We start from the raw sequence: 27,502 nt of genomic DNA, 5'->3' as shown, positions 1-27,502 counted from the left end.
ATTCCAAACCTACATTATCTAGCATTTTTATTTTCTCTGTATCTCTCAAAAGTATTTGACACAAAGGAAAAATCTTACAAAGAAATTTTCTATCATTTTAGTTCTTTCCAACATTTTATATGCACTTATTCATTTCTTAAAATTATCTCTCAAAGAAAGAAGTTTACGGATACTAAATAGCATAATCATGATATTTATGCAGGATAAGCCAAGCTGAAAATAATATTATTTTCTGCCTCCTGCTCCCTCTCTTCTTGTTCATTCTTCTTTCTTGTGAAAGGGAATTAGAGGTTTTTCAGGAAATCAAACATTAAGATAACACTAAAGATGATCTCAAGAAACTAAAATTTCTCCTGAAGAAGAAGGCTGGGTCTCTTCAGTGTATATTTATTACATAATCTAGAGACTAAAGTGAAAGAAAGCACCTAAAAGAAATAAAACGCTCATCTAACGTTAATATTTTCTGATGGTAGATTTCAATTGTAACATTGTCCTGTACTGTATGAAGAACCTAGATCTTGCAGCATATGGTGATTACAAAACAAAGTGAAACACAGGACACAACAAAAAGTCATGAGTGATTATGTTAAGTTCCACCTATATTTGGAAAGCAACTCCAAATGATTTTTCTACCAGAAAGTGAGGTCAGTTGATTCATATTTGTTTATTTATACAGAACACGTTTTTTTCCCTAGTAATGAGGACTGGATTTAAATTTCATTATACTTATTAACTGATAATAAGTAACTTACAGTTGAAAGAATACCCTATTACAATCAAAATACATGCAATTTAGTTCACTTGTTGCTTGTGTGATTGTGAACAAGTCTGATAATTCATCTGAGGTCCAGTATTTTTTAATAGAGGAAATGGAAGTACAAGTTGAGTCATTGGAATGCTCACCTCATGACTGTGCCTATTGTTTTGCATTCTGAGGCCTTTAGTTAGTCCATGAGGTCCTGTGATCAGTCTTCTCAATGAATTGCTGCTCCATTTTAATGTTCTTTTTATAACTATGAATAATTTAAATCAAAAGTGTGCTTCTTTAATTCCAAAGAACACTGTTGTTTAGTTACAAGGGGAAAATGCAGCTATGACAACCATGTAACTGAACACCTTTCCTACACAGAAGCACAGTACTTGAGGAATTTGATTGATGTAGATGCCATAATAACAGGTGCATTTAAAACACAAAAATTCAAGATTAATTGCATTTATTAGTTAAGTAAAACAAAGACAAGGTATATTTTACCTTTTACTCAGAAATACTGGTTTTATCTACCAAAATTGAGTGATAGAAATGTACTTAAGAAAGAAACTCATTTTCTGCAGTTTGTCAATCAAAATGAATAATCTAAAAGTCTGATTTTCAATTAGATTATTTTAATATTTAACTACCTAAAATGCCCCAATCACATTCTTTAGAAAATGGTTAGACTAGAATACTGCAGTTCTAATCATGACATTTTATTATGATAAAAATGACTTCATTAATTGATGATCATATATCAACCCATAAAATAAAGATATAAAAAGTTTTCCAGCCTAAGATAGTATAAGACCATTTGAATTGTTTGGGTTTTTTTTTTTTTCAGAAATAAACCTTTATAATCCTTTTATTCTTATGAAAATGTATAAGTTTCTTTGTTATAAATTCAACTATATTTTGTAGCCAATGAATTCATTTTTTAATATCTGAGTAGGCTGAGAATACATTGATATTCCATATCCAGCATTAGGATATAATACAACAATAAATATACTATATTTGCAACAGAATTTTATAAGAGATGGCAAACACTATAGTAAGTTTTGGGTTTTTATCCCAGATGTTCCCAATTATGGTTTTAGATCTATTTTACAGCACGTAGATTTTTTTAAAAAGTGCATTGATGACTTCCCAGATATTTGAAATATGACCTTTTAAAGAAATCAGTCTTTATTCTCTGCATCCTTGAAAGAACATTCACAACTTCATAATGAAAATGATATCAAAAGGTCACTATACTGAGGATGAAAAACAGTACATTTAAGCATGACATGAGAGCTTTGTTTTAACTTAAAAGTAACTGTGAAGTGTAAAACATCATCTAAACACAATTGTTGATTTCTGAAGCAAAATGTCTTTTGCTTTATAAAAGCCTTCTTAATAAATATTAATGTTTAAACTCTAATGAAATCAGATAAACTTTTTTGAATAGAAATTTAAAGAAATTTTACTGAATCTAGTTGAAGTAATTAACTTGTACATTTCCACCTTTATAGGAAACTCTTGAATTGTAGAGGGCCTTAAGCTTCTAAAAAGCATATAAACTGTAATATTAACTTATTTAAATACAGTTATGTGTGAGTCCAATTTGCATTTCTATAAAGGAATACCTAAGGCTGGGTCATTTACGAAGAAAGAGGTTTATTTTGGCTCATGGTTCTGCAGATCATACAAGAAGCATAGTGCCAGCACCTGCTTTGGCTGAGGCTGCAGGGAGCTTACAATCATGGCAGAAGGGGAAGAGGGAGCAGGTGTGTCACATGGCAAGAGAAAGAAAGAGAGAGAGGAGGAGTTTCCAAGCTCTTTTAAACAACTAGCTCTGTTGTGAAGTGATCTAGTGAGAACTCACTCATTGCCATGAGAATAGCACCAAGCCATTGATGAGGGATCCACCCTCTGACCAAAACACCTCCCACTAGGTCCTCCTCCAACACTGGAGGTCACGTTTCAGCATGAGATTGGAGGGGCAAATGTCAAAACCACATCAGTCCATAAGTTCTAAATATAAATATGCTTAGTAATATAACCATATAATATTGTTAATACCCGGACAATTAATTCTTATTAAAAGAATATATATTTCATTCATTCAGTTGGTTTGTTGAATTGGAAAGGACAGTTCTTCATACTATTTCTTCAATAAGTAGCATACAATCAATTTGAATTTGAATTTTTGATATACTATAATTTATAAAAAGAATAAGCAATTTTATATACAGGGAAGTCTTAAAAAATAACTGTGTAGAACTATTTGAGTTTTTTGATATCATGACACCTTATGAGGTCATGAAATTAAATGAGATAATATATATTCGAAGCATGCAGGATAGTCTTTTCCACGTGCTATTTACTCAATAAGCAAAAAGAGGTGCAAAATGTATTATCCAAAATCCTAGGGTTAGATGTGTTTTGGAGTTCTCAATATTTTAGATTTAGAAAAGTAATATGGTGCAACATTATTTATTACTTGACAGCCCCAGAAGGGCCTAAGGCAGCATCCCATAATCTAACATATTAGTACATCAGCAGCAGAGCATATAAATATTTACTCTAACTGGAATAAAGAAAGACTGTTAATAGCCTTTCTTTATCTCCTGGATGATTTTATCACCTAATGGGCTTGTGCCAATTTAAAAAATCCTTCTGGTTTTCAGAGCTTTTTGGATTTTAGAGCTGCAGATAAGGGGTTGAGAACTGCTAATATGAAAGTTATAATAGTGTTGGATTAGGAAAATAAAGGTTTTCTGTATCAAAGGGTTGAATGCATAATTTCTGAAATAGGGCAAACTAATAATTATTTAATTAAGGATAACTTACCTGACAGTGTAACACGCACAGACTTTAAACAACAATTTTGCAAAACGTGCAAAAAAATTCAATAAGGAGAATGGGGAAAAATAAAGTTTAATATCAGAATAGATTTTCCTAAATGTAATTAGAAGTTAGGAATCCATCATATTTAGTTCCAAGCCTTCTTGTCTTCTAAGTAGGTTCTTCCTTCAGTGTCCATCTCACCTGTCACTTAAGTGTGGATGTCATGTAAATTATAATGGACCATACATCACTTCCAAGTTCCAGACACATACGTCTAGCTACCTATTTCATTTCCCCTCCTGGACATCATCAAGGCTTCAAAAATTCAGTATGTTTAAAACCAAATTCATGATTCTCTATTCTTTCCTGAACACCAGTCTTCTCAGTAAAGGACATCACTACCCATTCAGTTACTTAAGCCAGGAACTCAGGTGTCGTTCCTTAATCTGTTTCTAAACATCTCTTGAATCCAGCTATTTGTCTCCACATCACAACTTTACGCTCACCACATGACCCTCATTCAAGTAATGCTTTTTTCTTTCTCGGACTCCCTCATTTATTCTTCAGCATTCATCTGACTAAACTTTTACTTGGCCCTCCCTTTATTAAAGAAAATAAGACACCATTATATAGCTAAACGATTGCATGGGCTGGCCCTACTAGCCTCTACAGCCCCTTCGCACCATGTCATTATTTTTCTGCTCTAGCTCCATTATCCTTTCAGTGTGTTTTTCTCCCCTTGCTTCCTTTCACCACAGGATCTTTGCATATACTGCTCCATCTCTCCGAAATGCTTTTTACTATACTCTTGATGTAGTTACTTCCTGTTCACCCATCCTGTTTGAGCCCTATTATCCCATCCTTAGGGAAGTCTTCCCTGACCTCTGTGTAGATAATGTCCTTTTCCTACGTGCTCAAAGTCATGTGCATTTCTCCGTCCTATCATTTATAGCACTTAACCATTTGTAGTCATTTGTGTGATTGATTAAAATCTGGCTCTTCCACCTGCCCATAAGCTACATGAGGAGAGAGACCATGTTTGACTGTGCCTACCTCTCTGCCCGCTCAAGTGCCTATCGTATATAGGCACGCATATATTTGTTAAATGAATCAATCATTGAAATTACTAGCAAGAATTGACTTTCACTTGAATGACTTGTTCCTATTTTATCTAGTTTCTGCTTGGTTTTATGACACCTTTTACTTTCAAGGGTTTGCCACATTGTGTTATAGTTATATGTTTAAATATTTATCTCCCCTAATATACTGTGAATTCTTTGAAGAGTGGGTTATATCCGTTTTGTTTCATTATCTCTCCAGAGTCCATTGCAGTAATATGAAGCATGATATGTAGTAGACACTCAAAAATATTTGCAGATTCAATTAATGCTAAACTGTGAGCACAATGTCAAGTGTATTTTAAATATCATTGCTTACATTTTCTGAATGTTTCACATTAACTTATTTTGGTTATTGATGATGGGGACAGTTGACTTTAGTATGTGCATGGCTGTTGTATTGTGGCCAGAATGAAGTTGAAAGTCTCTGTCTTAATTCAAGTTTACGTCTTAAAAAATTACTCATACTCAGCCTAAGCAAACCATGGTTATTGCTGGTATTTGTTTTATTTATTTTAAAGGTATAACATGGTAATTTTACTGAGAAACTATTATAAACAAAACAAATCAATGCATGTATAAATGGAGGTAGATGAAATTGTAAGGGAAGCTTAGACTTTATAGACCAAATTCAAGTGTTCGTCGAGTGCAAGAATTTTACTGCTAGAACACTATTGAGTTAGAAAAACTCTGCTTAATAATATTCATGTCTTTTTAGTCTTTTAAGTGTGGATCTTTTCTCAAAGACACACCACTGGAATTATCCAAATTCAAATGATCGGGACTGAAGGAATATGTTACAATCACATTTTATATTATTATCCATTAAATAGCTTTGGATTATATAATACGCAGCTGAAATATGCTGACAGTTATTCAGAAACCTAAGTAAAACTTTTGATGAACCAGGCTCTACTTTAGTTCAGTAGTTATATCTCAATCAGACAAGCTCGACTGTATAATTTAAGTTTTAGTCAAGATGAGATTTATGGGTATATCATATCCACAGACCGCTGTGAGGAAAGAAAGATTTGAAGAAATGAGTTATTAATCTTTACTGCAGAACATTAACAAATGTCATGTGGCTTTTATGAGTTGGTACCTAGGAGGTAGTAGTTTCATAAGTCCCCCAAAATAGATTTCCTCTTATATACCTTTGATACCAAGAACATAATTAATAGTTACCTATTACTCACTTGTGAAGCTCAAAGTTTTAGTTCATTTATTAAATTCAAGCTTAGTATGAAATTAACAAAATTAAATAAGGGCTGTCATATTATAGTGAATGGAATGGTCTTGCTTTTTGATATGTGTATGTGCCTATGTGCATGCATATGTGTATGTATTTGGTGATGTTGTATATGTTTTTATTTACTGTCACCAGGTAATTACTTAGAATAAATCTATTTCTGCCTGTAAATATTTCTGGTCATATTCTTGCTGATGGTTTAAATAGGCTTATTAAGTAGGCACCCATGTTTGCTTTGGTAATTTGATTGGCTATCATAATAATAGTGATAAAAAGTCTTGTTATTGAGATAATTGCCTGTCTGATGTTTGCCATCACTTTTTAGTTTTGAGTTTCAAAAGGCCAGTACCCAAGAAGCAGATTAATCTCCTCCCAGGTTCTTTGCCCTCAGTTTAGTTAAGTGGTCTCCGGGTGGGTGGTGACATATAGGTCACAGCCCTGCTTTCTGGAGAGGAGTCACTTTCCCTTGGGACTGGCTTTAACAAAGCACAAACTCTCATTAAATGTTTGCTGAGTGAATGTTGAAAGAATTAGCTGAGGGCTTTTACCATTATTGTATGCTTTCTGTATAGAAAGATAACGTTTTAAAAGAAGCTAAAATGAATATAAGCCTACATAAATATGAATTACATTTAAAAGCATTTGTATGATGTTATCACAATATTTAAGGAGATATGATGCAAGTAGACAGTCTTATACAATAGAGAATCATGGGGTTGATGGCATCCTTTAAAATTTTTTGCTGCAACTACCCACTTGTTTCTTAAATTTCTTATACAATATGCTGTCTCTATTGTTATTCACCTAGTAGGATCTGAAACACATACAAGAACTAAGTCAAAAGACTACAGCGTAGAACACTAGAAAGTAAATTGTGGGAATAAGTCATGTATTTAGGAGCATAATTTATAAACCATTTTGTGAAAATAAGCATATCTCCATGTGGGGGCATGAAGAACCTTTCTAGCCAGCATTGCTTGGCTGGCCCACATTATTCCACAACTCTCCCTGCTACCAGGAGATTTTAAAATTCAAATGCAAATAGGTAAGTTAATAACATTTAGTTAATCTTAATTAATTTCTGACTAAATCTTTGGTGATTTGTAGAGTTGAACCCTCTGAGACTGATCCAAACTTGGGGATGTCAAATCAGATACCAAATACCCTGAAATCATCTTTATGTTGGTTTAGCTGCTATTATCACAGAGTGATATCTGACTTTTTTCTATGGCCTAGGTTGCTTTCCCATGGATCTCTATCAGTTCTCTCAGTAGTCAGAACCCCTGCATTAATTTCCTGTCGGAAAAAAAGATAGAAAAACACAAAAAGATAAAACCATAGATACATACATTTTGTATATGTAATTGTATTGGCCTGTTCTCATGCTGCTGATAATTACACACCCAACACTGGGAAATTTACAAAAGAAAGAGGTTTAATTGACTTACAGTTCCGCATGGCTGGGGAGGCCTCACAATCATGGTGGAAGGTGAAAGACACGTCTCACATGGTGGCAGACAAGAGAAGAGAGCTTGTGCAGGGAAACTCTCCCTTATGATACCATCAGATCTCATGAGACTTACTCACTATCGTGAGAACAGCATAGGAAAGACCTGCCCCATGATTCAATTACCTCCCACCAGGTTTTTCCCACAACATGTGGGAATTCAAGATAAGATTTGGGTGGGGACACAGCCAAATCATATCATTCTGCCCCTCATCCCTCCCAAATCTCATGTCTTCATATTTCAAAGCCAGTCATGACTTTCCAACAGTCCCCCAAAGTCTTAACCCATTTCAGCATTAACTCAAAAGTCCACAGTCCAAAGTCCCATCTGAAACAAGCCAAGTCCCTTCGCCTATGAGCCTGTAAAATCAAAAGCAAGTTAGTTACTTCCTAGATACAGTGAGGGTGCAGGCATTGGGTAAATACAGCCATTCCGAATGGGAGAAACTCGCCAAAAAAAGTGGGCTACAGGCCCTATGCAAATCTGAAATCTGGCAGGGCAGTCAAATCTTAAATTTCCAAAATGACCTCCTTTGATTCCATGTCTCGCATCCAGGTCACACAGATGCAAGAGGTGGATTCTCATGGCCTTGGGCAGCTCCACCCCTGTTGCTTTGCAGAATGTAGCCCCTCTCCTGGCTGCTTTCATGGGCTGGTGTTGAGTGTCTGAAACTTTTCCGGGTGCATGGTGCAAGCTGTTGGTGGATCTACCATTCTGGGGTTTGGAAGATGGTGGCCCTCTTCTCACAGCTCCACTAAGCAGTGCTCCAGTAGGGACTCTGTGTGGAGGCTCTGACCCCACATTTCCCTTCTGTACTGCCCTAGCAGAGGTTCTCTATGAGGGCCCTGCCGCTGCAGCAAACTTCTGCCTGGGCATTCAGGCATTTCCATACATCCTCTGAAATTGAGGCGGAGGTTCCCAAACCTCAATTCTTGACTTCTGTGTACTGTAGGCTGAACACCTCATGGAAGCTGCCAAGGCCTGGGGCTTCCACCCTGTGAAGCAACAGCCCTAGCTGTACCTTGGCCCCTTTTAGTCACAGCTGGAGCAGCTGGGACACAGGACACCAAATTTCTAGGTTGCATACAGCATGGGGACCCTGGGCCTGGCCCAGGAAACCATTTTTTCCTCAGAAACCTCTGAGCTTGTGATAGGAGAGGCTGCTTCCAAGGTCTCTGGCATGCCCTGGAAACATTTTCCCCATTGTCTTGGTGATTAACATTCAGATGCTCATTAGTTATGCAAATTTCTACAGCCCACTTGAATTTCTTCTCAGAAAAATGGCATTTACTTTTCTATTGCATTGTCAGGCTGCGAATTTTCCAAACTTTTATGCTCTGTTTCCCTTATAAAACTGAATGCCTTTAACAGCACCCAAGTCACATCTTGAATGCTTTGCTGCTTAGAAATTTCTTCCACCAGATACCTTAAGTCATCTCTCTCAAGTTCAAAGTTCCACATATCTCTAGGGCAGGGGCAAAATGCTGCCAGTCTCTTTGCTAAAACATAATAAGAGTTGCCTTTGCTCCAGTTCCCAACAAGTTCCTCATCTCCATCTGAGACCAACTCATCCTGGACCTTATTGTTCATATCACTCTCAGGCTTTTGGTCAAAGCCATTCAACAAGTCTCTAGGAAGTTCCAAACTTTCCCACATTTTCCTGTCTTCTTTTGAGCCCTCCAAACTGTTCCACCTATGCCTGTCACCCAGTTCCAAAGTCGCTTCCACATTTTTGGGTATCTTTTCAGCAGTGCCCCACTTTACTGGTACCAATTCACTGTATTAGTCCATTTTCATGCTGCTGATAAAGACATACCTCAGACTGTGCAGTTTACAAAAGAAAGAGGTTTAATCAACTTACAGTTTCACATGGCTGGGGAGGCCTCACAATCATAGTGGAAGGTGAAAGGCATGTCTCACATGGCAGCAGACAAGAGAACAGAACTTGTGCAGGGAAACTCCCCCTTATGAAGCCATCAGATCTCATGAGACTTACTCACTATCATGAGAACAGCATAGGAAAGACCTGCCCCCATGATTCAATTACCTCCCACCAGGTCTCTCCCACAACGTGTGGGAATTCAAGATGAGATTTGGGTGGGGACACAGCCAAATCATATCAGTAATACTGCTCTCCCTATGATTATGTTTTTTTTCCAACCAGGAGATGGCTTTTTCTCTTCCTTACCAACTATTCTCTTCATTGTACTTGCATGAATTTGTGTGATTCTAATTTTTCTTAAAAATTTTGGTTTACTCAATAAGCATACTGCCCCTGGTTCTTTGGTTAATGGATCTAAGCATTATTTTAATACTGGACTGTATTTTTTAGGGAAGTTTAAGATTCATAGCAAAATTGAGCAGAAGGTACTGAGATTTTCCACATACACCCTGCCTGACACATGCATACCCTTCTCTTTTATCAATAACCTTCACCAGAGTGGTTCATTTGTGAATTTTGACGAACCTGCATTGACACTTCACTATCACCCAAAGACCATAGTTTACATTAGAGGTCACTCTTGGCATTGTACATTCTATGGGTTTGGACAAATGCATAAGGATATGTATTCCTCATTATAGTGAACATAAGAGTTGTTCATAGTATTCACTTATTACCCCTTTAATGTTCATAGGAACTGTATAGATATTTATTCTTTTATTTTTGATAATAATTTGTGTCCTCCCTCATTTTTAGTTAACTTTCTTATTTAGCTAGAGGCTTATTAATTTTATTGATCTTTTCAAAAAATCAAATTTAGGTTTAGTTGACTTTCTCTATTGATTTCCTGTTTTCAACTTTATTGATTTCTGCTTTAATTGTTATTTTTCCTTTTCTTCTACTTACTCTAGATTTGATTTGTTCTTCTTTTTCTTGTTTCCTAAGTTGGAAGCTCAGGTTTTTAATTTTAGATTTTTCTTTTAACATGTATATAAAATGCCATTAATTTTTCTCTAAGCACTATTTTCATTGCAGCTCACAAATTTTAGAATGTTGTGTTTTTATTTTTAGTTAATTCAAAATATTTTAAAACTTTCTTTGAGATTTCTTCTTTCACTTGTGTAATGTAAAAGTGTGTGGTTTAATCTCCAAATATTTTGAGGGTTTTTTTTTATCTTTTTGTTATTGATTTGTAGCTTAACTCAATTATCTGAGTGCAGATATTGTATGATTTTTTTTTTAATTTGTATAGTGTCTTTTATGGTTCAGAATGTGGTCTATCTTGGTACATACTCCATGAGAGCTTGAGAAAAATGTGTATCCTGTTGTTGGTGGTAAATAGTCTATTATATATTAAATGTGTCTGTTTGATTGATACTTTTGTTGTCTTTAACTATCTCCATACTGATTTTCTGCCTGCCGGATTCAATCATTTCTGACAGAAGTGTGTTGAAGTATCCACCTGTAATAGTGGACTCATTTCTATCTCCTTGCTGTTCTGTGTTTTTGGGTCATGTGTTTTGACCTTCTGTCTTTGAGCATATAAATAAATATTAAGGATTGTTATTTTTTTAGAATATTGATCTTTTTTTAAATCATCTAATGGCCCTCTTTATCCCTAATAACTTACCTTGCTGTGAGGCCTGCCCTGTCTAAAGTTAGCATAGTAATTCTTGCTTTTCCTTGATTACTGTTAGCATAATAAATCTTTTTCCATCCATTTACTTTTACTTATTTAATTTTTTTTTAAATTTAAAGTTAAAAAATGGTAATGTGAGAGAGGAGTGTGAGGCTGAAGGGTGCTGGCCCGGCCTAGCCCTACTTTTAATTTATATATGTGTCATTCCATCTAAAGTAGATTTCTTGTTATCTGTCTTTTAGTTGATGCATTTAAACCATTGATGTCCATTGATGTTAAAAGTGGTTATTAATTTATTTGGATTAATATCTATTCTATGTGTTACTATTTTCTATTTGTTACCCTTGTTCTTGCTCTTATTTTTGTCTTCCACTCTTTTTTTGCCTTTTGTGGTTTTAATTGAGCATTTTATATGATTTCATTTGCTCTTCTTTCTTAACATATCGGTTATACTATACTTTAAAAGAAAATTTAGTGGTTGCCCTAGAGTTTGCAATATACATTTACAACTAATCCAAGTCTACTTTCTTTTTTAAAATTTTTAATGTTTGTGAGTGTGTAACAGGTGTGTATTTATGAGGTACATAAAATATTTTGATACAGGCATAAAATGAATAATAATCACATGAGGGTAAATTGGGTATCTATCACCTCAAGTATTTATCCTTGTGTTACAAACAATCCAATTATACTCTTTACTTATTTTTAAATGTACAGTAAATTATTGTTGACCATAGTCACCCTGTTGTGCCATAAAACACTAGATCTTATTCATTATATCTAATGATATGTTGGTATCCATTAACCATCTCCAGTATCCCCACTACTCTTCCCAGCCTCAGGCAACCATTGTTCTATTACATAGCTCAATGAGTTCAATTATTTTAATTTTTAGCTCCCACAAATAAATGAGAACATGTGAAGATTGTCTTTCTCTGCCTGACTTATTTCACATAACAAAATGACTTCCAGCACCGTCCATGCTGTTGCAAATGACAGGATCTCATTCACTTTTATGGCTAAATAGTACTCCAGTGTGTATATGTACCACATTTTCTTCATCCATTCATATGTTGATAAATCCTTAGGTTGCTTCCAAATCTTAGCTAGTGTGATTAGTGCTGCAATAAACATGGGAGTGCAGATATCTCTTTGATATACTGATTTCCTTTCTTCTGGGTATATACCTTGCAGGGGGTTACTGGATCATATGGTGACTCTATTTTTAGTTGGTTGAAAAGCCTCCAAACTTTTCTCCATAGTGGTTGTACTAACTTACATTCCCATGAAGAGGGTACAAGGGTTTTTTTTCTCCACATTCTCACCAGCATTTGTTATTACCTGTCTTTTGGATTAAAAGCCATTTTAACTAGGGTGAGATTATGTCTCATTGTAGTTTGGGATTTGCATTTCTTTGATGATCAATGATGTTGAGCACCTTTTTACATACCTTTTTGTATGTCTTCTTTTGAGCACCTTTTTATATACCTGTTTGTATGTCTTCTTTTGAGAAATGTCTGTTTGGACCATTTGCCCATTTTTAATTGGATTGTTAGATTTTTTTCTATAGAGTTTTTGAGCTTCTTATATATTCTGTTTATTAATCCCATGTCAGATGACTAGTTTGCAAATATTTTCTCCCATTCAATGGGTTGTCTCTTCACTTTGTTGATTGTTTCCTTTGCTGTGCAGAAGCTTCTTAACTTGATGTGATCCCATTTGTCCATTTTTGCTTTGGTTGCCTGTGCTTGTGGTGTATTACTCAAAAAATATTTGCCCAGTCCAATGTCCTGGAGAGTTTCCCCAATGTTTTTTTTTTGTTTTGTTTTGTTTTTCCTGAGACTGAGTCTTGCTCTGTCGCCCAGGCTGGAGTCCAGTGGCATGACCTCAGCTCACTGCAACTTCTGCCTCCAGGGTTCAAGCAATTTTCCTGCCTCAGCCTCCCGATTCGCTGGCACTACAGGCGCACACTGCCACGTCTGGTTAATTTTTTTCAGTAGTTTCATAGGTTTAAGTCTCAATCCATTTTTATTTGATTTTTGTATATGGTAAGAGATAGGGTCATATTGTCATTTGTTTTTCTGTATACGAATATCTAATTTTCCCAGCCTCATTTATTGAAGAGACTGTCATTTCCCCAATATGTGTTATTGGCACCTTTGTCTGAAATGAATTCACTTTACATTTATGGATTTGTTTCTGGGTTCTCTATTCTGTTTCATTGGTTTATGTGTCAGTACAATGCTGTTTTTGTTACTATACCCCTGAAGTGTAATTTGAAGTCAGGTGATGTGATTCCTCCAGTTTGTTATTTTTGCTCTGGGTAGCTTTGGATATCCTGGGTGTTTTGTGTTTCTGTATAAATTTTAGGACTGTTTTCTCTTTTTTTTTTTTTTCTGTTTCTGTGAAGAATGTCATTGGTATTTTGATAGGGATTGCATTGAATCTGTAGATTGCTTTAGGTAATATGGACATTTTAACAATATTGATTCTTCCAATTCATTAACATGGAATATCTTCTCATTTCTTGTGTCCTCTGCAATTTCTTGCATTAATGTTTTATAGTTTACATTGTAGAGATCTTTCACTTCTTTGGTTAAGTTAATTCCTAGGTATTTTATTTTATTTGTAGCTATTGCAAATGGGATTACTTTCTTGATTTCTTTTTCAGATCGTTCACTGTTGGCATACATTGAAATCAGAAATGCTACTGATTTTTGTATGTTGATTCTGTATCCTGCAACTTTACTGAATTTATCAGTTCTAATAGTATTTTTGTGCGGAGTCTTTAGGTTTTTCCAAATGTAAGATCATTTAATCTGCAAACACAAATAAATTTACTTCTTCCTTTCTAATTTGGATGCCATTTATTTCTTTCTCTTGTCTGATTGCTGTAGCTAGGACTTACAGTACCATGTTGAATAATAGTGGTGAAAGTGGGCACCTTGTGTTCCAGATCTTAGAGGAAAGAATTTCAGTTTTTTCCTGCTCAGTATGATATTATCTGTGGGTCTGTCCTATGTGGCTTTTATTGTATTGAGGTGAGTTGCTTCTATATTCATTTTTTTGAGGGTTTTTATCTTGAAGTGTTCAATATTATCAAATGCTTTTTTCCATATCAATTGAAATGATCATGTGGTTTTTGTTCTTCATTCTGTTGATACGATGTATCACATTATTTTGCATATGTTTGACCATCTTTTTATATCCTTGGGATAAATCCCATTTGGTCATGATGAAGTATATTTTTAATGTGTTGTTGAATTTGGTTTGCTAGTATTTTGTTGAGGATTTTTGCATCAATGTTCATTGTGGATAGTGGCCTGTAGTTTTCTTTTATTGATATGTCTTGGTCTGGTTTTGAGATCAGGGTAATACTGACCTTGTAGAATGGGTTTAGAAGTTTTCCCTCCTCCTTTATTTTTCAGAAGTTTGAGTAGTATTGATATTAATTCTTTAAATGTTTGTTAAAATTAAGCAGTGAAGCCATCGCCTTTTTTTTTTTTTTTTTTTGCTAGGAGACTTATTATGGCTTTGATCTTGCTACTTATTATTTGTTCAGATTTTGGATTTCTTCATGGTTCAGTCTTGGTACATCCTACATGTCTAGGAATTTGTCCATTTCTCCTAGATGTTTCCAATTTATTGGCATATACTTGCTCATATCACAGTAGCCCTAATAATCATTTGAATGTCTGTGATATCAGTTGTAATGTCTCCTTTTTCATCTCTCATTTCATTTATTTGTGTCTTCTTTTTTCTTAGTTAGCCTGGCTAAAGGTTTTTTGATTTTGTTTATCTTTTCAAGAAAGCAACTTTTCATTTTGTTGATCTTTTGTATGGTTTCTTTCATTTCAACTTTATTTATTTCTGTTCTGATCTTGCACTAATTTGGGGTTTACTTTCTCTTGCTTTTCTATTTCTTTAAGATGCATTGTTAGGTTGTTTATTTGAAATGTTTCTACTTTTCTCGTTTAGGTGCTTATACCTATAAACTTTCCTCTTAGTACTGCTTTTACTGTATTTCATACATTTTGGTATATTGTGTTTTCATTATCATTTGTTTCAAGAAATTTTTAAATTTCCTTCTTAATTTCTTAATTTACCCACTGGTCATTCAGGAGCATATTTTTATATTTCCATGTGTTTGTGTAGTTTCCAAGATTCCTGTTGTTGTTGATTTGTAGTTTTATTTCATTGTGGTCAGAGAAAATACTTGACATATCAATATTTTTAAAATTTGTAAGACTTATGTGAATTTTTAAGACTTGTTATGTGGTCTCTCCTTGAGAATGATCAATGTGTTGAGGAGAAGAATGTGTATACTGTAGCCATTGAATGAAATGTTCTGTAAATATCTATTAGGTTTATTTGGTTTATAGTTCAGATTAAGTCTGATGTTTCTTTATTGATTTTCTGTGTGGATGATCTGTTCAATGCTGAAAGTGGGGTGTTGAGGTTTCTAGCTATTATTGCATTGGAGTTGCTCTCTCTCTTTAGCACTAATAATATTTGTTTTATATATCTGGATGCTCCAGTTTTGGGGCACATATATATTTATAATTGTTATATCTTCTTATTGATTAGCTACGTTATCATTATATAATGACCTTCTTTGTCTCTTCTTACACCTTTTTTCGTGAAATCTACTTTGTCTGATATTAGTATAATGACTGTTGCTATTTTTGGTTTCCATTTGCATAGAATATCTTTTTCAATCCCTTTCTTTTCATTCTATGTGTATCTTTATAGCTAATGTATGTTTCTTATAGACTACAGATTGTTGCGTGTTTTTTTTTTACTTATCCATTCAGCCATTCTATGTTTTTCTGATTGGAGAGTTTAGTCCATTTACATTCAATGTTATTATTAATAAGGAAGAAATTACTCTTGCATTTTGTTATTTTTTTTCTGTTTGTTATGTGGTCTTCTCTTCCTTCTTTCCTTGATTTCTGTCTTCTTTTTAGAGAAGGTAGTTTTCTCTGGTGGTATGTTTTAATTTCTTGCTTTTTGTTTTTTGTGTATCTGCTGAATGTTTTTTCATTTGAATTACCACGAGGCTTGCAAATACCATCTTATAACCTATTGTTTTAAACTGATGACAACTTACCACTGATTGCATAACATTTTGTTTTTCTCATTTTAAGATCCTTTCTTTATTCTTGACCTTTGGTAGTTTGATTATTAAATGTCTTGAGGTAGCCTTCTTTGAGTTAGATCTATTTGGTGTTTTAGTACCTCTTGTGCTTGAATATTGATATCTTTCTCTAGGCTTGGGAAGTTCTGTATTGTTACCCATTTGAATAAACTTTCTATCCCTGTCTCTTCCTCTACCTCCTCTTTAAGGCCAATAACTCTTAGATTTTCCCTTTGGAGGTTATTTTGTGGATCCTGTAGGCATGCTTAATTCTTTTTTATTCTTTTTCCTTTTGTCCCCTCTGACCATGTATTTTCAAAAAAAAGACCGTTCTGTCTTCAAGTTCAATAATTCTTTCTTCTGCTTGATGAATTCTGCTGGTAAGAGACTCTGATGCGTTCTTCAGCATGCCTATTGAACTTTTAACCTCCAGAATTTTTGCTTTAAATTATTTCAATCTGTTTGTTAAATTTACATGATAGTATTCTGAATTGCTTCTCCATTTTGTCTTGAATTTCATTGAATTTCCTCAAAACATCTAGTTTGAATTCTTTGTCTGAAAGGTCATATATCTCTGTTTCCCCGAGATTTGTTCCTGGTGACTTATTTAGTTTATTTGGTGAGGTCATATTTTCCTGTAAGGTTTTTATGCCTGTGGATGTTTGTTGTTGTCTGGGCCTTGAAGAGTTAGGTATTCATTTTATTCTTTTCAGTCTGTGCTGGTTTGTACCCGTTCATCTTGGGAAGGCATTCCAGGTATTTAAAGGAACTTGGATGTTGTAATCTAAGTTCTTGGTCACTGTAGTGGTATCTGCATTAGGAGGCAGCCAAAGCTTAGTAATGCTGTGGCTCTTGCAGACTCATACATGTACCACCTTGGTGGTCTTAGATAAGATCCAGAAGAATTCTCTGTGTTGTCTGGCAGGGACTCTTGTTCTTTTCCCTTACCTTCTCTCAATCAAATGGAGTCTCTCTCTGTGTGCTGAGCTACCTGGATCTTGAGGAGGGGTGACACAAGCACCCCTCTGGCCACCTCCAGTGGGACTATGCTGTGTCAGAACTGAAGCCAGCACAGTACTGGGTTTTGCCCAAGGCCTGTGGTAACCATTGCTTGACTACTGTTTATGTTTCTCTCAAGGCCCTAATGCCCTACAATCAACAGGTAGTAAAGTCAGCCAGACTTGTGTCCTCACCCTCAGGGTGATGAGATTCCCCTCCCCATGCTAGTCCAGAGATACCAGCTGGGAGCCAGGGCCTGTATTTGAAAACCTTAGGAATCTACCTGGTTGTCTTTTCTACTGCAGCTGAGCTGGCACCCAATCCAGAAGACAAAGTCCTTCCCACTCTTTCTTTTCCTTTTCACAAGCTACGGACTCTCCCAAAGCTATTACTGCCCCAGGCCTGTGGTGAGTACTATCTGGTTGGTTACTCCTAAATTGGTTACTCCTAACGTCCACTGAAGACCCAAAGTCTCTTCAGTCAGCTTTTGGTGAATGCTGCCAGCTCCAGGACTCTCCCTTTAGTGCAGTGGGCTTCCCTCTGGCCAAGAGAATGTCCAGCAATGCTGTCTGATAGCCAAGTTCTGGAATTGAGGACCCTAAGAGCTCACTGGGTGCTCTACCCCAGTGTGGCTAGCTTTTACTTAAGATGCAAGACAAAGTCTTGTTTACTCTTCCCTCTCCTTTTCTCAAGCAGAAGGAGTCTCTCCCCAAACCCACCATAGCTGGGAATACGTTGGATCACACCTAAGCCAACATGTCTCTGAGTCTCACTCAAGGCCCATCACAAGTACTGCCTGGGTAGTACTGCTGATTATTCAGGGCCCAGGGTCTAATTAGCATTTTAAAGATCCTGCCATGACTGGATCCTTCCCTGCAATGAAGTAGGTTCCCTTTTGGCCCAGGAAGTATCTAGAAATGGCCATGAGCTAGGCTCTGCAATGAGGGCCTCAAGACTCTGCCTTGTTCTTATCTACTGTGGCTCAGCTGGTAGCCATGTTGCAAGACAAAGTCTTCCTTATTCTTTCCCTTCCCCTCCTCAAGCGTAAGGAGAGAGTCTTTCCTGATGCTGCAAGCTGTGCTGCCTTAAGTTGGGGGATAGGTGGCACAAGCATTCCCTTTGCCACCCCAGCTGGTATCTCACTAGGTCTTATTTTCCCCAAGTCCACTGGCTGTAAGCTAAGCACAGCACCAGGATTTGCTTGGGAATTGCAGATTTTGTGGCCAAAACTGCCTTTCAAGTTTATTCAGAAACCCAGAGAGCTTTACCCATGGTGGTGAGACTTGCAAGAACTAAACTTCTGATCACTGGAGTGGACAATTCCCCTCTGGGTAGGGCTGGTCTAAATGCTCCCTCTGTGGGTGCCAGCTGTGTTCTGCCCTATGTTGCTTTCCACTGTGTCAGGACAGCACTGAGTTCCAAAGCAAAGTTCCACAATCACTGCACTCTTTCTCCCCAAAGAGCACAGATACTCTCTCCGAGCCGTGCCAGGGTTGGGGGAGGGAAGATGTTGGCAATTCAAGACTGTCTTTCCTCCCTTCTCCAGTGTCTCTCTCAGTGATATGAAGTTAAAACAAGATACTGTGATAGCTCACCTGATTTTTGGTTATTATGAAGGTGTTTTTTTGTGTGGATAGTTGTTCAATTTGTTGTTCCTGCATGGAGGACGATTGCTGGAGGTTTCTATTCAGCCATCTTCCCCCATCTCCTCTGGGAAATATCTTGTAACAACCAAATAATATTCCTAATTTCTCCCTCTTGCCACTTATATAATTGCTGTCATTAATTTTAATTATTATATAAGCATACCTAAGCATATATATATATATATATGCGCATACATAGTCAAATGCCTTATTATTTTATTTTTATTTTTTAATATACTTTAAGTTCTAGGGTACATGTGCACAATGTGCAGGTTTGTTACATATGTACACATGTGCCATGTTGGTGTGCGGCACCCATTAACTCATCATTTACATTAGGTATACCTAATGTATTATTATTATTATACTTTAAGTTTTAGGGTACATGTGCACAATGTGCAGGTTAGTTACATACGTATACATGTGCCATGCTGGTGCGCTGCACCCATTAACTCGTCATTTACATTAGGTATACCTCCTAATGCTATCCCTCCCCCCTCCCCACACCCCACAACAGGCCCCGGTGTGTGATGTTCCCCTTCCTGTGTCCAAGTGTTCTCATTGTTCAATTCCCACCTATGAGTGAGAACATGTGGTGTTTAGTTTTTTGTCCTTGCGATAGTTTGCTGAGAATATTTGAGATTTTACTATCTCTCCTTCCAACAGCTGACTTAAAATCACTTTCTCTTTCAATATGTTTTTTTAAAACCACTGCTTTTTAATTTCATTGCATGTGTTATGGAGCTTTTGCTTTGCATTGTAAACATTTCAGTTATTTACTCAGGAACCGATATTGTAATGCTGAGGAAGAAAGGCTCTGTATTCCACTTCTTTCTCTCACTAGCTGAATGGTAATAGGTATGCCATTTAAACTCTAAATTTTAGTGGCTTCGTCTATATAGTGCAATGGGTATACTAACTTATGGTACCTATCTCCTAAGGTTATAACAAGAATGGAATAAAATAATATATGTAAATTGTTTAGCATAGTGCCTAGTATCTGTTGCTTAATATTATTATCATTGTTGTTGTTGCTATAGTTGATACTAATACTTCCCAATAGATTGTAAACTCCTATAACCTTGGGATCACATCTATGACTTCTTTTGTATTCTTGATATAACACAAGAGTAAGTGCTTCAGTGAGGCTTTTGGAATGAATGGATGAAAAGTAAAAATTGAATTAGTTAATGCATGTTGTAAATTCTGATTCAACATATTCTTCTTAGAACAAGAGATATTTCCCAATTGTAGGTATACAATGTTCTTTGGCATTCAGTTGCATAGTGTGAAAGATCATTCAGATTTGTGAAACTGAAAGTGTTCTTCATAATGTATATTTCATAAATGTACACAGATTAAAAAGGATTAATTTCGAACAGTAGGATAATCTAAATAGCTACCCTAAAAAAATTACCACCGGCATTTTAATGAAATGTTATTTTACAACTTTAAAGCTCATAGCAATATAATTAGTAATATGTGTAATCTTTGTTACCAATCTTAATCTTTTTTATATGACTGAAAAATTATTTTATGGTAGTACAATTAAAATAATGCTAAAAATGTCAGCATAGCAGAATTAAACTAAAGTAACTACCACAATATTGTACCCCAAACCAGCTAATTTAAATGCAAAATACTTTGTAGAGGCTATTTATCTGGGCTAATGCATGTTAAGGGATTTAAGGAGTAGTTTGTGTAACTGAAATAAAAGGAAAAATAAGCACTGTACAGCAATCTTTACTATTGTTTAACATGAGGGAAATATTAAATCGGTTTATATATAGGCCACTTGAGGAAAATGTATTAGAATACACAGAATAGCACAGTAAATATAAAGACTACTGACAGGCAAAACTATGCTCGCAGGCTTTTAAAGGGCAGATTTGAAATGCTTAAAGTTGTCCTTACACAAATGATAGTACAATATTAACTACGATAACTAGACTGAAGGTGTAAAATTTTGAAAGTATGTGGTATATTTTGAAAAAGGGATTTTGGCAGACTGGACAGTTGTTTAGTTGACACATGACAATCGTTAGATTTTTTTCTGAATGCTCCTGTCAATTCATAATAATGAGTATACCACTTTCTCATTATTATAAGGTGAAAATATGAAAGGGTTTAAAAATAAGATTAAAAAAATAAAAATGGGCTCAGGATAGAAATAGGGAAGTACAGAAAAGTAGAAAAAAATCATCTAGATTTTCACTACCCATACAGTTTCACACTTAATATTTTGTACATATATTTCTAGTTCCTGCTCTCTTATAATTTTTAGTTTTCTTAACAAAGTTTTGATCATATTCCATAGAATATTTATGTGTAATATAAAGGAATCCAAGTAATACATGTTATATAGAAATTACTTGTAATAGTGAATCATCTGTATTTTCCTTATGTTATTTTAGGCCCTCATTTTTTAGACCCTCAAAAAATATTGTGGTTTATATATTTATTCCTAATTTTAAGGCTACTCATTTAAAAAAACTGGTTAGCATTTAAAATATTTCATTAAAGTTTAAATTACTTCTTAATAATCATAACCCATTAAAATTGTATGTAACTTATGACAGAGGTATGGGCGATAGATTTGAGAGCAACTAGATGCTATAGTATAGTGTGTTTATTATCCTAGTGCAATTGTGGAAAGGAGAACTCTAATTTCACAGCTGATGCTGCACATTGTATTTGTTTGATTTTGATCTTGTAGGTCCCAGCACACCTGGAAAGTTCTGCAAGGCCTCAGCTACAGAAAGCCCAGAGACAGCAAGTAAACTCTTTCATGACCCTTGATCATCAGATCATCAATCCAACTCTTAAATGGTCACAACCTGCAGTGCCAAGTGGTGGGCCTCTTGTGCAGCATGCACACACAACTCTGGACAGTGATGCTGGCCTCACAGAAAACCCACTCACCAAGTTACTAGCTATCGGGAAAGAAGATGACAATGCGCAATGGCATGTATGTCTAATGGCTGGTTATAAAAATATATCATCAGTTTTTGAAAAAAACTCTATTAAAGTAATTGAAGTCAACATTTTTACAGTAAACATTCCAATTGCAAATGTAACAAAAGAAATGTGCTTTTAATTAATTAATTATTCTCTATTTATTAACTATATGCATATAAATTCCTATGCATAATAAATTATAAAAATTCATTTTTAATATGCACTTCAATTATGTATTAATGTGATTTAAAATAGACACTAATAGTGGTATGTGTTTAGAAGATTTAGCCTTAATTGTAAATGTTTTCTGATAAATTTAGTTGAAATATTTATCAGTAGTTAAATTGTCTTAAATATCCATTAAAATAAAACAGGCAGAAATTACTTAAATAGCAGTAAATTTTTGCTGTAGAAATTGACTATTAGAATAAGACTAATAATTTTATTGCACTTACATGAAATTATATCTGGATCTTTTAACTTTTGCTTTTCTATACATTCAATTCTATTTTTAATAAATAGTTGGCTACTATTTACTAAATAACCAAAATTTAGAGGTTCTGATCATACAAAATAAATGAGTATTTAGCTTCATGGAGTTTATATTTATTGTGACTTGCTTGTAATGAACCTTCAGAAAATACTGAAGTATGAATAGAACTGGGAAACACTGGTACTAGAAAAAAGACTTCCTTTAATGTTTCAGTATAAAAAACCATATTAATAACTGAGCTTTCTTTTCTTTTTTCCATTAGATTTGTTAGATAAAGCTATGGTCCTGTGATCTCCCAGGTTTAATCTCCCAATCTACATTCCTGGTGTTTATTGCCGATTTCAGGTCAATGCCTACCATCTATTAAGCCTGTAGCCTCCAGGCACAAAAGGATAATGCTCAGAATCCCATTATTTAAATTCCAAATGATAGAGAATTTTTTTAAACAGATTTTATGTTAACCTGGAAAAGAGAAAAAAATAAAGATCTGGTAGATTGTTAATAAAAAATAAAACAATAAAAAAATGGGAGTTTTTGAAATCTAAAACCAAATGTAAATACCTACATGTATATTTACTCAAACTTTACAGTAGTGGATATATAAAAATCTTTCCTAAAAAATGAATGTAGAATCAGGTTCTCTATTCAGTCTATGAAGGTTGTAAAAATATATATCAGATGAAATAATCTGTTCAGTAAATGTTAGACCTACACACAGTACAATTTATCCTACAACTACTTCTCCCAAAGTTCATTTTCTTGTGTCAAAGATTGATTTCTAAAGAGAAAAACAAATCTTGAAGGATATGCATATGCCAGTTAATTCTAGGTAAAACTTACAAATGATTTTATTATATATTTATAAAATATGTACTCTAAAAAATGAGAATGGGTAAGCAACATAGATCAGCTTTCTGCCTTTTATTTACTTTTTTTATTCTTTAAGCACACATCTTACCTGTGCTTTTATCCTAAGTTTGTATATATAAAGAAAATTCACATGTTTTTAGTGGTCTTTGGGTGCTCTCAGTCAAAGAATCTCATGGCTCAGAAGGGTTGAAAGTCCCAAGAATTGCTCTGGCCTTGGGGCAATGTGAACGAACAATGGCTATAGACAATTTTTTTCTATTTTTTTAAACCATCATATTTTAAATTATGTATACAAAAGTATCTCCCAACCATCATTAATGTCCATTTAATCACAGTTTTACTGAGTCTGTAATAGTTTTAATCAGTGTGTGGTCCCTTTGAATTTGGTATGTTTATACATTTTCACGTACTGCCATCATTCACAGACTTACTATCTTTGATAGCTAGGATATACCCTGTGCTGTCACAATAGTCTAATGCTTTTACTGGTGCTTGGAGTCTATGACTCAAGGCAGAAAGTGTATAGTCTTTGGACATAGTCAGTGTAGTATAGCTGTGTGGTTTCAGTCCTTAATTTCTCTCACCCATATGTGTACACATTGTAGAATTGTTTTGATGCTTGAATTTTACATTTTTAACACAAGGGCAGAGTGGGAGCTCAGGAGATGGTGTCTGTTGCCATCTTTTTTTTTTTTTTTTTCTCCCAAGCCTTTTCCACCTGTGACATCAGGGAGCATTTCATCAATTCAAAGAAGACCCCAGAAATCATAGCTACCACAGGATAAGTCTGAGAACAGCTTTAGATTCAGGATTTGGTAATTGGAATTAGGAGTAACTTGAAGTCTGAAAATCTTTAAGATGAAATATAAAATCGAAAGAAGCATTTTGTAACATGGGTCTTTCTAAGATACAATTCAAACTTCTACCCATAGCACATGGACCCTTCTGCACTTAACCCTTGACCTGGCTCAGACTTATCCTTTAGTATCCCCATAGAGCTTCATGTTTCAGCTCTATGAGTTTACCACTGGTTCTCATGGTGGCCGGGCTCTCCTTCTTACACCTTTTCTTTACCTCCTGCTTATTTGATCACGACCATTTGTCTGGATAATTCTAGCTCACCTTCAAAATTCATTTCAGGTTTCTTGTTTAAGGTGCTTTCCCTGGTGATGCTCTTTCTGGGCTTAGCGCCTGTTATCTGAGTTTTCATAGCAACGCTGATATCATATGGATAACAATTGCACTTTTCATGGCATTCTCACAGCACATGCTACGTTTTAATTATGCCTTTTTTCTTTTTCTTATCTTTTAGTCTGTTAATTCCTTGATGAAAATACCATACCTTATTCACATTTTAATATCTAGCTCCTAAGACAAATTTTTGCCAATTAATAATCAGTGCATATTTTTGGCAAATTTGTAAGTTAATGAATAATGAGTACCCTTATTTCAATAATATTTCTCTACTTGCTGTTATTGGTACAGTGATACTTTAAGTAATATGGTATAATTTGAGAAGAACCATTAGAAAAGTGAAATCAAGGTATTCTAGAAAATCAGAAAGAAGATAAATTTTTTCAGTGTGAGGTCTCAGGAAATTCTGGAAGTGTTAATATTTGAGTTGGGTGTTGAAAGACATGTACATCAACAGCAAAGATGATAGAAGATAATTTTTTTGAGTCGAGAATGCTGTAAGCTAAGGGCAGAGTAGACAAGCATAAGTGGGTTTGAGAGTGATACAATTTGGTACAAATAAGTGACTGAGGTTAGAAAGGAGGATTAGGGTGGGACTACAGGACTTAAATGCAGATCTGGGAACTTAGACCATGATTCCAAGGTAGTGGGGGACTGTATCAATTAGATCTGCATTAGGAACATGCAAGAGAAAATAACTTCCCATGATTTAACTAAATGAGAGTTACAAATTTTTCTCCCATAATAATCTTATATTATCTCATATAATCTTATACAATTATATCTTATAATTATTAACAACAGAATATTAACAGTGATATTAACAACAAAAATAAGAGAGTATTCAGTCTTTATTTTATGTCAGGTGGTATTTTAAATTAATTTTTTAAACAGCACTATGGTTTACTATTATCTCCTTTTTTTGTTTTGTTTTTTGTTTTGTTTTGTTTTGTTTTTGTTTTGAGACAAGTCTCCCTCTGTTGCCCAGGCTGGAGTGCAGTGGCACAATCTTAGCTCACTGTAACTTCCACCACCCAGGTTCAAGAGATTGTCGTGCCTCAGCCTCCCTGGTAGCTGGGACTACAGGCACAAGCCACCACACCCAGCTAATTTTTGTATTTTTAGTAGAGACGGAGTTTCGCCGTATTGGCCAGGGTGATCTTGAACTCCTGACCTCAAGTGATTCACCTGCCTCGGCCTCCCAAAGTGCTGGGATTGCAGGGGTGAGCCACCATGCCCAGCCCCTATTATCTCCATTTTTAAAACAGGGCAACTCCCATGAAAAGTAGGTCAGAAGCAGGTAGTCAGAAGCTGTTGTAGTTCTCTGTGATGTCAACGTAGATCAGTTCTTCCTCTTTCTTCTTCACTAAGTGACTTTTATCTTAATGGGCCTCATGTGATCACAAGAGGGCCGCTTCACCTCTCAGGCCTTCAAACCAGACGGACAGTAGAGAGAGAAGCAAGGAGAATGCCTCCATGAGGAAAGTAAAAATTTTGCGGAAATTCACAAGAGACTTATGCTTATGACTTAGTCAAAACTGTGTCACATGGCCACATTTAGCTGATGTGAAGCTGAGAAAAAATGCATTTTTCTTCTGACCATATTGTTTCATCAAAAACATTAGTAAGAAAGAAGAAGAAAATTGATAATTTACTACACAACTCTCAATGGAACTGCTGTGGGAACAAGTTTTTGAGTACAAAAGTATCATAATCAAAGCAATGCTTCAGAAACATTTAAATGGTAGTTGAGAGGGAAAGAATTGAGGCTAAGTTTCATGCTACATGAACAGATGACAGAATATTACAGTGCAATTTAGTTATAGCCTGAATCAGGAAAATTGGTGGTAGAGAGAATAAAAAACTCAGGAGTAATGTTGATGCATCTCAGTGTCATATTGTATATGAAAGTGAAGGTGGAAGATGAGTTTGGTGCAATTTTGAGATTTTTGAGCCTTTACAGGATGAATAACATACATAGATGAAGGGACTGTTAAGAGAAGTATGGTAGTTAGAAGGAGTGTAGAGTTTGGCATGAAAGTGACGATGAGTTAACTTAGAAGACAACCAGGAGAAGAGGTTCAAAAGACAAATGAAAATAAAAAATCTATTTCTCAAAAAAGAACTTAGAATGGTCAATAAGATTTCATTTTTTTCTTCATTCAGACAGCTGTCATTGCCACATGCTCAGGAAACAAACTGCACATCCTATATAATCTATACCATATAGGAGCTTCAGGTTGAGAACAAGAGAAAAAATTAACAAATAATTATAATATTATGTAAAAAGACTTAGAGGAAAATGACTAGTAGGGCATTTAGCCAGATGGGATAGCATGAGCGCAGAATAGAGATGGGAAGCAGTGTGAAATGAATAGAAAAGAAGGCAGATGGTGGTAAAAGATGACATCAAAGAAGTAAGTAATCAGCAAATTACAGAGAGGCTAGTACTCCATGTTAAACAGTATAAAGTCACTGTAGGGTTGAAACTTGGGACCTAGGGTAACATAATCAGATTTGACTCTAGATCACTTTGTCAACTATATAGCGGGAGAAGTCTGGAGTCAGGGATAGGGAACAGCTGGGAGTCTATTTCCATTGTGCGGTGTGAGAAAGTGAGACTCTCCCTTAAAACATGTTGAACTGTGGTATCAGTGAGATCATCACGTGGAGATGTTGGTGACAGCTAGATATCCAAATTTGCTGGACTGGAGGAAGAGATTTGAGAGTTGTCAGCATACGGATGGTCTTTGAAATCTTGAATGAGAAATAAATCCCCTTGAGAACCTGAATACAGTGAGGAGAGTGATAGCTAAAGATACTCTTTTAAAGATGACCAACATTTAAGGGATGGTTAGAAGAGAAGGCCCATAAAAGTAAAGTAAAAAGATAACTGGGAGAGTGCAATGTCATTGATGCCAAAGAAAGAATTAGTTTAAAGAAAGAGGGAGTGATTCACACACCCAAATATAGCAGATGAGTCTAGTAAAATAAGAACTGATCAATATCTGTTGAACTTGGCAAAGAGTGAATAAAAATAACAACAAAAGGGATGTCAGTAGGATGGTGAGCAGAAGCCATTCTATTTTGAATTCAGAGTTAATAGAAGGTGGAGAGATTGACTACCTGGGATGTTTGGGATAGTTGGACAGAAAGGTAACAGAGC

The 27,502-nt window shown here is 35.3% G+C and overlaps 1 protein-coding gene across 6 annotated transcripts in view; it reads left to right on the top strand.

The window, feature by feature from the left end:
* Positions 1-27,502, top strand: part of TFEC (transcription factor EC) — a 273,116-nt gene that overhangs the window by 204,515 nt on the left and 41,099 nt on the right. For all 6 annotated transcript variants that reach the window (XM_054495507.1, XM_054495510.1, XM_054495506.2 and 3 more), the window contains one exon: positions 21,538-21,789. In XM_054495507.1, the coding sequence (XP_054351482.1) occupies positions 21,538-21,789 (252 nt within the window). The remainder of the gene's footprint in view (positions 1-21,537; positions 21,790-27,502) is intronic.

The sequence above is a fragment of the Pongo pygmaeus genome, chromosome 6 (assembly GCF_028885625.2).
Source record: "Pongo pygmaeus isolate AG05252 chromosome 6, NHGRI_mPonPyg2-v2.0_pri, whole genome shotgun sequence".
NCBI classification, from domain to species: Eukaryota; Metazoa; Chordata; class Mammalia; order Primates; family Hominidae; genus Pongo; species Pongo pygmaeus.
The sequence above is the reverse complement of the archived record's forward strand: the minus strand, read 5'-3'. Positions and strand labels throughout refer to the sequence as shown.